Source organism: Gavialis gangeticus, unplaced genomic scaffold (genome assembly GCF_001723915.1).
Source record: "Gavialis gangeticus isolate Ggan-Ray unplaced genomic scaffold, GavGan_comp1, whole genome shotgun sequence".
NCBI classification, from domain to species: domain Eukaryota; kingdom Metazoa; phylum Chordata; order Crocodylia; family Gavialidae; genus Gavialis; species Gavialis gangeticus.
This window is the reverse complement of record NW_017729025.1, coordinates 87679667-87691492: the sequence shown is the minus strand read 5'-3', so window position 1 is coordinate 87691492 and position 11826 is coordinate 87679667. Positions and strand designations below refer to the sequence as shown.

At 45.5% G+C, this 11826-nt stretch overlaps 1 protein-coding gene across 2 annotated transcripts in view; it reads left to right on the top strand.

Moving 5' to 3' along the window:
- Window positions 1-5601: 5601 nt before the first annotated feature.
- DCAF4 (DDB1 and CUL4 associated factor 4) overlaps window positions 5602-11826 on the top strand; it is a 27409-nt gene continuing 21184 nt past the window's right edge. For both annotated transcript variants that reach the window (XM_019519125.1, XM_019519126.1), the window contains exons 1-2: window positions 5602-5702; window positions 9620-9720. In XM_019519125.1, coding sequence (XP_019374670.1) covers window positions 5617-5702; window positions 9620-9720 — 187 coding nt within the window. In that variant the 5' untranslated portion in view covers window positions 5602-5616. The remainder of the gene's footprint in view (window positions 5703-9619; window positions 9721-11826) is intronic.

Sequence of the window (11826 nt, the reverse complement as noted above, 5' to 3'; positions counted from 1 at the left end):
TGTACACACTGCAACTATAGATGTGACTGCAGCGCACACAGGCCTGCCTGAGCTATCATTAGTCTACCTAGTTGGGATACCAATAGCATAGGTACCTACCATGGCAGCATAATCTAGGCAGTCAAGTAGGAAGCACACACACAACTTGTACAGCATATGCTGAAGCCTAAGCCATGAGCTAGCTCAGTTAAAGCCAGCTCAGACTTGTCCTAGTGGCAATCACTCCTCAAATCACAAGTGAGACACGCAAGATAAGTTCCATTATCAGAAGTAACTAAAGCACTCAAAGATCTAAGAGCTCTGTTGGCTTTCTCTGAAACTTAGGTTAAGTGCCTCAGTAAAGTTGAGACAAAACTTTAAAAAGTAAGTTTTGACTACTTTTTACTCCCTTTACCCCTATAAAATCATTTGGAGTATAGAGGAATGAGCTGAATTCAGCTCATCAATAGAACTGTTTTCTAAGCCCCCATTACTAACACCTAATCAATCTCACTGAAGACAACCAGATTGTACAGATGTGACACTTTACCTGCAGGACTTCTCTTATTACTTACAATGCACAAGAAGGAAAGAACACAGTTCAACTCTTGGAGTCCAATTTGGTTAGTGAATTTATAAGGCTGATAAGTTAAAAAAGTTCTGTATATATCAGAACAGATTCAATATTGAAACAGGTAGAGCCAATAAATACAGAACCCACAATACCATATTCAGAGTCATATCTTAGAACAAAGATGCAGTTATATCACATTAACAGCCAGAAGTACTGCATGTACTCCGTCCTGTTTTGCTAACTATTGCAAATATGAAGGCCCCCAGTGTGAAGGTTCCTGGTTTTACTTGCCAGCTTTTTGCTGTATTTAGTGCCCTCCATCCTGCAGTGGAGGCAAAGTTGATATGGAAGGAAGAGAATGCTTTACCTTCTAATAATGGCTGCAGAACCATTTCTGAGCCTCATCAGCATCTTTTGAGCCTTCGATATGTAAATACAAATAAGTACAATTTGAAGTAATCTTGAAGAGGAATGCTTTGTGGCTCTTTGGCTTTATAAATGTGTTTTATTGAAGTGTAATACTTGGAAGGTTACAAGTGAATACTCTCAAAGAAGTACACTGCCCTTAAGGTTTGGACTGAATGACCCTTTCAGCCCTGATTCTAGGATCTGACAGTGTTTGTGTGTGTGGTGCACTGCTGCCCTCCACTGGATTGCCTTTAATCTGTTCCACTGTTTATTCCCCAGCTGTTCTTAAGTGGACAGGCAGAAGACTATATATTGGGAGCACAAGATTTCACTCAGATATCACATAAATGTAGCAAGCTGCTGATTACTGTTGGTCACCATAAATGATGATAATTCAGCACGCATGCTAATCCTCAAAGAATTATGCCTTAGAACTACTGTCATGTCAAGAAGCCTTACCAAGCAGGCTGTTCCCTTTCACTTAACTAGTCTGTTCGAGCTCAGCTAAAAAAGGCCCAAAACTGTCAATGAAACCAGTAACTCTGCACATTCTAATTTCCCAACGTTTGAGGGCTTTTGTAATTATACCTTTGGGAATAGCAGAATTTAACTTTTTGCTTTGTTTTGAATGAGGGGAACCGTAATTCTCTATTTCACATTTTTCATTAGCATGTGACCTGTGTTTTGTTGTAAGCCTAAAAGACCTTTCAAAGAGATACCTCTAGAGACCTTAGCTGAGTAGTTTCCAGCTGTTTCCTAGCATACAGCTTAGAGGTTTAGGAGTCCCATATCGTGGCTGGAGAGGGGAACCATAAAGATATAAATTTAACTACACCTTTTCTATAGGCAGAAAAAGACACAGATAGTAACATGTACTTCCTCCTGTTCCTGTTTCAACCCCACCACTAGCTGTTACTGATTTGGGTTCCTCCAGTCACCCTATCTGCCTACGGACTGACAAGGAGAGCAATATGGGATGCTGCATATACCATAGCCCTCCTCTTTGGCTGTCTCCAGCTGCCTGTCTAGCTAGATCACTGGCCTGTTCCATTTACTTATACTTAATACACTTATAAGTATACTTATATACTTATACTTTCAAATTTGCTTTCAAAATGATAGCTATAATCAGAAGCACAGTTTGAAGATACCATACTTCCTCACCCCAGACCTTTCTTCAGTCTACTCTGAAAAAGCAGCTTCTCAACTGTGGGGCCTAATCAGCTTTTCCAGAACACCAGCAGGGCCAGAGGAGGGAAGTGGTGACTTCCTTTTTAGAAGCCTTCCTCTTCATGACCCCATCCCTCAAAAACACACTTGTTTTTGCCTTCTTTCCCCAGCCATCCCCTGTAAAACCACTACCTTAATTCCCAATCTCTGAAGGAAACATCTGTTTCCTTCCCCAGGAGCATTCATCCCCCTCCCCAGCCTTGCCCTCCTCCAGTTCCAAAAAAACTCAGCCTTTGGATCCTTCTCCACATACCCCTGCTCTAACACCCAAACATCTCTCTGCTTCCTCCCTATACTCCCCAGGAACCCAACCCCCAAATCCCATCCTTCTTCCCTGTATCCCTCAACTCCTCCCCACCCCCAATCACTTACTATTGTCCTTCAAACTTCCTTAAGTCAACAGATGTTAACATATGCTGTATATATATCCCAGTTCCCCCTCCACCAGCTTGTTGTGTGGCTTGTGTTTGCTCCCTTCCCCACCTTAGAAAAATTGGCTCCGGCTTCTCTTCTCCCACTCCCCTCCTCTTAAAGGATCAGGAGCTTGGAAGCTGCTCTAATCTTTGATCTCAGGCCCTCCTGAAGAAAAAAAAAACCTATATTAGAAACAAATTTTCCATCTGTAATCCAATACAAATATTTTTCAAAACATAATCACTCTTAACCTCCTCAGCTTCACCATTCAACCAACCCTATGCTGTCTGCCACCTCCTGGTCATTTATCTTTTCCTGTTTTCTGCTACTTGCCTCAGCAATGCTCCCCCACTGCATGGCTATCATTGCCCCAGTCTCCTGTTACTGACTCCCTGTCGTCATCTTTCTGGTCCTGTCCCCCTCCTGCCTGCTTTTTACTGCCTACCCAGGTCTATGCTAACTGTTTCCTTTTCACCAAAAATTGCTACCCTCAGTCCCTGCTGCTATTTGCCCTCCTGCTCAGATTTTATTTCCAGTTCTTCTATTTTATTCCTGTGGTTGACTTTTCCTAGAGTCATAGATTCTAGGTTGGAAGGGACCTCAGCGGGCCATCTAGTCCAACCCCCTGACCCTGGCAGGCAAGAAAAGGGTCACCAAACCTGGGATCATGTGATCCCAGTCAGGTGCCTGTCCAGTCTCCTATGCACCTTTGAGACGTTCTTAATTCAGAGAAGTAAGCAAGGGTTAGGAAAGTGACTGTTCCTTCTCCCCATGTAGTCTACTTAACTAGAAATAGGTGGCTCCCTTTTTTATCCACATTAAACTGTTAAAGGGAATGAAACCTAAATTTCTTAATGAATGTTGGGGCAAAATTATGAAAGGGGAAAAAACTAGTGAGGTGTAATTATGTTTCCATTTTGCAGCAGGTTCTTCTTTAATCTTCTTACATGTATCTTGCTATACCTTCTGTATTTTTGAAAAGTAATTTCAGGGAATGTAGGATTACACCACTTCTAGGGGCCTCAGTTCCTTCATATCGGAAAGTTAATTGGATAAGAAACATCAGTGATTTTCCTCATTGCTGCTGAAGCAGAACACATGAATTTCTCTGGCTTAAAGCGATGTCACAAATCCAGGTTATGACCTCAGTCCCAAATATATCAATAGAAATTGAACTTGTAGGAGGAAAACTCACACTTACTACCTTACCTGTCCCCTCACAATTCACCCTAATTCTGTCAGTGAATGTAATCTTTATTTCATGTTTGTCACTTAAATTAACCAGACTGTTTCAGTGAATATTCTGCAGTTAAACTCAAGGATATCCAGGTGCTTTATAGACAAATGAATTTCACCTAATCTATGAGGCAGGAAAATGTTAAATCCCCATTTTAACAAAGATGGAAATGAAGATATACATATGATTGCCGCAAGTCAGGGGAAAAGCAGAGAAGAGGGCCCACTTCTCCTGGCAAAACCCCAATTTAAATTCCTCATGCAGTGGAATAAACTCACAAGCGAAAAGGAATTATCAAGACAGTCCCCCGTTACAAAGCCCAAGATGACCTTCAGCGTTAATGAGCTGTGTGCCGGACTTGTGGAAATCCCTGAGGGACAAATTATAGCTAGAGGATGTAGGAGCTGCTGAAGCCTCAGAAGCTTTAAGGAAGGGGACTTGCATTTAACGGACCACAGAACATTGTTATCGATTTGCAAGACCACAATGAATTTGGGGTGAGCAGCATATCCTACAGGGGCACAACAGGAAGGGTCTTGCCAGTGGAAGCTGAGGCTGTCTGGCTCAGCTGGATGGAGACACCTTCTGGGGAGTGCTGTTTCTTCACAGGCTGACACTGATGCCTAGGGGTGTGGTTGGACTACTGTACGCCACATGGCTATTTATGGCATGACTTCCCACAGTCACTGTTAAATATGACTCATCATACTATCATGCCCAGGGTGGGGAAGGGGCAGGGCAGGGCAGGGCACAGAGGCAATTTGCTTGATTGTAATGGATACAGCAGATGGAGACAAGCACACAGGCATGTGGCTGTGGTTATTGTAAAAGGAGTAATGATGGCTAATTGTGGATGTGTTATGGACTGTCACGTGAACAGAGACAGGATGGTATATGTATCGATGGCATGTATGTGTGCACAGGCGACTGGTAGGGGGGGCACAGGGCCATCCCCACTCTTCTGCGGGTGCTCATTAGCCTCATCCCCACCACCTTCTGCAGGCACTTGCCAGTGCTATCCCCACTGCCAACATCAGCGAGGGCTTCTATGGATGCCCCCCCAGATGCAGGCAGCACCAGTTGCCCATGTGTGTCCATGTTTTATAGAGAAATATATATTTTTGCACAAAAAAAACCCAAAACCCCAAAACAAAAAAACTACACCTCGTATTTCATCCTGAGGCATATCAGAAAGCAAGCGATCTAACACACCACATGTAGTGCATGATGTGACTGAATGCAGGGGTGGAAGACCTAGCTAATGAGACACCACAGCACGCTCAGGGCTAGGGCTTCGTACTGAAACCCAGCGGTTTTCCCCCGCCCACCCCGAAGGCCGACCCTATTCACGCACGTCTGAGCGAAGCCCCGCCCCGCGCTAACCCGGGGGAGCTCGAAACCGCGTCTCCGCCTGCATGTCATAGGAGGGCGGCTCCCCTACACCCCTCCATCGACCGCGCATGTGCACGCTGCCAAGCGCTCGGCAACCGCCCACCCGGCTTCCGGCTTCGGCCCGCCGCCACATGACTCACCCCCAGAAGTGGTCACGTGGGGGCTCACCCTTTTCTCTTTGCTGAAAGCAGCCGTCCGTCTATTGATAGACACGGACGGCAACCAACTAGCGCCCAGACATGCGGGGGAGGGGCGGGACAAGCGAGGCGGGGGCGGGCCCGCAGCGGCGGCACAGTCACGTGCTGCCTGTGTTCCTACCGGTGCCCATGCTGTGTGGCCGGCCGGAGGCCGGAGCGCGCGCGCGCTCGCTCTCGAGGCGAGAATGGAGCGGGGCTGGAGCAGCTGCAAGCAGAGCCGCCTCCCCGCCCGGGCCTGGCGCTGCAGCCCCGGCCGCCGCGCCGCTGTAAGGCAAGTGCAAGCCGCCTGCTCCGGAGCCGCGTTGCCAGGTCTTAAATAAGAGATTATCGTATCGGAAACTCAAAATTACTGTATTTGCTGAAAAACATCGTACACTGAAACGAATATGGAAATGAGCATGCAAATAAGTTGTCCTGTTTACTTTATATTGAGGTCGTTGCTGAGTGAGTGAGAGAGAACTGGTTCATCAAAGTTGAAGCGTTTCTTTCTTTCGAGGCAAGCAGCCATAAGAAAGTGCTGACAGGAACCCCAAAAGTCAGTTCAGACTCCCTGAGACTGACCTGGGTTTTGCATATGCTACATCAACGAGCTGCCTCAAAAATGATGGTACATTTTGAATACTTTTACCATTATTGATCATACGTTGTATGAGGTTTGAAATTATCCTACAAATGTGATAATAATTGTACACCTGGCAACACTTCCCTGGAGTATCGCTTGGCCTCAGGCGGTAAAACATGATGGGTGGAGCTGGAGGCCTGTCCTGGGGTGCAGGGGAGCAGGCGTGTGTTGGGCGTGGAAAGCTGATGCTGCGGTGCAGCCAGTGCGACAGCCGGGGGAGCATGCAGGCCAGTCCCTCTCCCTTAGGTGCTCTAGGGGGCACCAGGGAGCAGCTGCTGTTCAGTGGCTGCTTGAAAATGGGAAGGAGACGTCTCCCCTGCCCTGTGTACACTGATTCAAGGAGTTGTCTGGTGCTGGCGGCTTCTTTTTAAAGCCAAGGAGCACTGAAGTGAGGGCATGATAATGTCACGTTGCGAGGTCCACCTCACTCCCCGTGTGTTACAGCTTAGGAAGTGCACAGGCTGCCAGGCGAGCCACACTGCATAGCGTAGACATGCATGCAAGGAAAAATCACCTTCAGATAGGGGGTGCTTTTAAAAGAAGACTGAAGACTGTTGATGTGTGTGGCTGGCTGTGGGAAGGCTTTTATACAACTTTCTTGCAGCTTTTGGTTGGTTGGGGGTTTTTTTCCTTGTTTCTTGGGTTGCTGAGAGAAACTCGCATCAACAGACCAAGGGAAACTGAATATTACCTCTGACTTGCAAGTCCCAGCTTGCCCACCGTCTGTATATATTGGGCTTTTCAGCAGGGCTTCTCTGGCACTTTAATCGATAATTGTCTTGGTTAATAGAGAAAAGCACCAAGAAGCCCCACTGAAGCGCACAATCTATACTGAAGCTGTAGAGCCAGGTCAAATTAATGCACTGCCTCTTCCAGTAAAGTGTTTGCTTTCTTGTTTTTCAAATCTGTTAGCACCCTATATGACTACAGCATAACTGTCTCCAACCTATGTAGCCAGTCAGTGGTGAAGCTGGGACTAGAACCAAAGACTTTCATAGTAGCTAGGGTCAGGAGGGACCTGAACAGATCATCTAACCTGACCCCCTGCCACAGGCAGGAATGAATGCTGCATTCACAAGACCCCAGACAGGTGATCATCTAACCTCTTTTTGAATTTGCCCAAGGTAGGGTCGAGGACCACCTCCTTGGGAAGTTCCAGATTCAGGTCACCCTTACTGTAAAATATTGCCTTCTGATCTCTAACCTAAACCTATTCTCCATCAGCTTATTACCATTGTTTCTTATCACCCTAGGTGGTGCTGGGAAGAATAGGGCTCTTCCTATTTGCTGATGATCTCCCCTGATGAATTTGTAGGCAGCCACCAGGTCCCACCTCAGCCTCTTCTTGCCAAGGCTGAATAGGTTCAGGTCCCTCAATCTCTCCTCATAGGGCCTGTCGTACTGCCCTCTCACCAAACAGGTGGCCCTCCTCTGAACCCTCTCCAGGCTGGCCACATCCTTTTTAAAGTGCGGCGCCCAGTACTGGACGCAGTACTCCAACTGCGGCCTGACCAAACTCACATAGACAGGGAGTATCACCTCTCTGGACCGGCTTGAGATGTATCTTTGGATGCATGACAAGGTCTGGCTGTCCTTGCTGGCTGCGGTCTGGCATTGGCAGCTCATGTTCATCTTGGAGTCAATAATGACTCCAAGATCCCGTTCCGCCTCTGTGCTTTCAAGAGGGGAGCTCCCCAGCCTGTATGTATGCTGTGGATTCCTTCTTCCAAGGTGCAGCACCCTGCATTTGTCTATGTTGAACCCCATCCTATTTTCATCTGCCCACTTTTGTAATCTGTCTAAATCTAGTTGCAGCCTCTCTCTCCCTATAAGTGTATCCACCTCGCCCCACATCTTAGTGTCATCAGCAAATTTGGACAGCGTGCTTTCCACCCCCTCATCCAAGTTGCTTATGAACATGTTAAACAGTGCGGGCCCGAGGACCGAACCCTGGGGTACCCCACTGCTCACATCTCGCCAGGTTGAGTACAGCCTGTCCACCACTACTCTCTGGATGCGCCCCATCAGCCAATTTTTTACCCATCCAACTGTGTAGGCATCAATGCTGCAGTCGCCTAATTTATTGATGAGAATGGGGTGAGAGATGGTGTCAAAGGCCTTCTTAAAGTCTAGAAAAACTACGTCCATGGTGACACCATCATCCAAGGATTTAGTTACTTGGTCATAAAAGGCAATCAGGTTGGTCAGGCAGGACCTGCCTTTGATGAACCCATGCTGGTTGCCCCTAAGCATGATCTCCCCTGCTGGCCCCCCACAGATGTGCTCCTTGACGATTCTCTCCAAGATCTTCCCAAACTTTGCTGGTCCTAATCCTGTCCTGAGAATATCAAGTCACATAGCCATTAGACCAACTTAACCTATTGCTAAACTGACCAGAAGCAGGAACTGTTACAGAAATTAGGATACATAACAAAATTAAGAATGTGTGACACATGCAGATAATACAAATGGAATCCTAAAAAAAACAAAAAAACCCAAGCAAAAGCAATTTAACCAAAATGTGTGGATGTTGGTGAATTAAGATGCTATATTTCTGTTTTGAAAAAGTTTTACTCTAACCAAAACAAATAGCTGTGGTCAATATAACTGAAATAGATTTTACTACGGTCATTTTTTTCCTTTTTTTGTTTTGTACATTTCAAAACTTTGGGTGAAATCCTGTGGTCCCTTAGGAGTCAAAACAAAAAAATGCCAGTTATGTTATTGGAACCAAGATTTCATTCACACTGTCCATTTCACTTTTTCAGCTTTTATGCAACATCCCAGCATGCTCTCTAGGCTGGGCAGGGCTCTCTGCTCCATGGCAGAGCTGGCCCCTCCCCTCTGCTCCCTGGCTGCAACTCCAATAGAGACTGCAGGTGTCTATCTGGTTTCTCCTGTCCCCGCCCCCCAGCAGGGATTCTGCCATCCCCTCTACCTTACATGGACACACAGCACTAGCTAACAGACCACATGCTGGCTACAGTCCATGCTGTGGCAGATGGGACAAAGGCAGAATCAGCAGGTAGCTGGTAATGTCCCTCTGTTGTTTTCTTAATGGGATAGTAAAAACTGAGTTGGGGGTGATAAATGGTCTGTTATCAATTCCCTGCTGGGCTGGTCAGGGGGAACCCCTCCCTAATCAGTGTCCTGCTGGGGCTTGGCTGTGCCCCCTCTCCCCCAGCTCAGCATCCTAAGACGGAAGGGAGGGCTGCTCTCTTGCCCCCTGGCTTCTAGCCTGAGCCACTGCAGGCATGTACCTGCATTTTTTTCAGTCCAGGGGGGATTTCTTTATGGTTACAAATTAGTTTAGCCTAGCCAGTTTAGACTAACCTGCAAAGATTAAATCATTTCAGGCTCAGGCTTTTCAAATGACTGTCCCTAGCCTAAAACTTGTGTAACACTTTGAAGATGAAACATGTTATACTGATAATAAGTATTCAGAATTATACTCCTCTAAGGTAAATAGCAATGTAGTTTTTCGTGGGAATAAATTCTGTGAGAAAGATGTACAAGCACAACATGTTAGCAAACCCAGCTTAATAGTGAAATATATATATTTTTAGGTATGAACAAGATGAAACACAAGCATCACAAAATGGAGGCCCCAGTACCAGTGAGTCCCCTTCTTCCTCTTCCAGTTCATGTCAGAGCTCTCCAGTGCCTGGTAAGAAACTGCTGTATGCATGAGCCAAAAGCCAGCACTTCAGAATTAGCTGCATGTAGATAAAATATTTTGTCAGGGAGACATTTGAAAGATGAAGCAAGCTACAAGAAATGTTCTGAATCAATGGGGGGTACAACTTTTTTTGGCAGGTGTGCCACAAATTAGCATTGTATCCTCCATAAGTGCTGCTCCATTCCCTTCCCCTGCCCAATTTGCTATTCTGCTTTCTGCCCTATCTCTTGCTGTGCTGCTGCCTGTCCTTTCTCCAATCTGCCACATGCACACAGGCTACCAGTGTCACTTGTGGCACAGGTTGCAGGCTACCCCTGTTTTAAGAGATGTACATCTTTAAAAGAATTATGTTAAATAGGCAAAGACAATATAACTATAGTCCCATGTAGTAATTATAACCCACAGCTGAACAACTAGCAGCCTGCAGGCCACGTGTAACATGGGAGGGCTTAAGATGTGGTCCCCCAGCTCCCACCTGGCCGCTGCTACTCTTGTTGCTCTGGCTGCAGCAGCAGCTGGGGTCTTGGGGTTCTGTCTTCTTCCCCTGGCTTCTGCTGCATGCTTCTATCCCAAGGAGTGGGGCAATGTGATTTAATATGGCACAGCCCACTGTGCTGGGAAAGCCAGCAGCCCAGTAGAGCCCACAGGGAGCTGAATGTGAGGTGAGGTGTGGAAGGAGTGCCTACACACATGCATGCAGGTTTTCCTTGGCCCCTGCTAGTGCTGTCCCCACAGTATGCATCCCATGGGGCATGTGGCCCTTGGTCACTTTGAAATTGGATAGCCCTGTTGTAACTCATAGCTAAGAATTCCACCTTAAGAATGGAGAGGTTAAAGAAGAGTTTGATTTGGTTTCCCTTTTAACAAATATATCCCTAGTAAGGCTAAGCATGTGGTTAAACATGTACGTTTCTCCCGTGTGGGAGGGCACTGAAATAGTATTTAGCCCCATAAACTCTTAATGACAGAACAAAACTACTATAAATGGTTAAGGTGACCTCTAACACTTCAACCAATAACTGCTTAAGAGTTTGTGAGGCTATGAGAACTAATATACATCCTGTACAAGGGTGATCATGATATAATTAGGCACAAAATACAGATCAGTCTTACTGACATGTTAACATAATTTGTATTTCAGCTTTAACTAAATCCAGGCTATTTTTTTAAGGCTGAAACATGAGCACTGCTCTTAGGGAATTACACAGTAAACATCAGGAAAGAAAATTTTGAACTAAGACTTTTAACAGGAGCTGAAGGCTTAAAAAGAAAATCGCCTCAACTCGGGTAAAGATCTTCATACTGTGTTTTCTTGCATACTTTACATCCCCAAATATAATACACACCTTGTTTTGAAAGGCAGAATGAACAAAAAAGATTTTTCCAGAGTTATGGTTGCATAGAGCAAGGACTGAACCTAATCTTCAGCTGATTTATTATCTCTTTCCTGCATAACTATAGCTGTATCCAGACTTTTAGCAGGCTAGACTTATACTTGTTGCTAAAGTCTGGTCTCCATGGGTGGACCTATGATTTTGAAAGAGCTAAAGAGGCTTTTGAACTGAGATTGGAAGGAGTTGGCAAAACTTCCCTAAGACTAGCTTGATTAGTAGAACATTAAGATTATAAAAAGGATATGATTGTTAACACCTGTAGAGTGAAGAGCAATGAACCAGTAAGTCAATTGACTCTGTCAGCCGCCTCAACAATAATACTACAGCTGCTGCACTGTGGATCAGGAATCAAAACAAAGTTTCCCCGCTTAATACAGTCACCTCAATTATGGGGGCTGATTTTGGGAGGAGAGGTGCATGTTGTTTGTGAGAAAATATGGTATTTACTTTTTTTCAGGAGGAAAGATAGGCTTTACGCATTGCATGATTATGAATTTATCCTAGCAATTATTTTTGCCTATCTAACCCCTGCCCCCCTTGAAAAATACCAGTCCTAAGAAATAATGTGCTGGATATGGTTTTCTTCCTGTTCTACTTTTGAAAGGATTTGAGCATACTGGGTTGACCAGTAGATCAGCAGTCAAAATGTATTGTTTACTTATAATTGTTTAAATATCTGGTTTGGAAGCATATTCAGGAA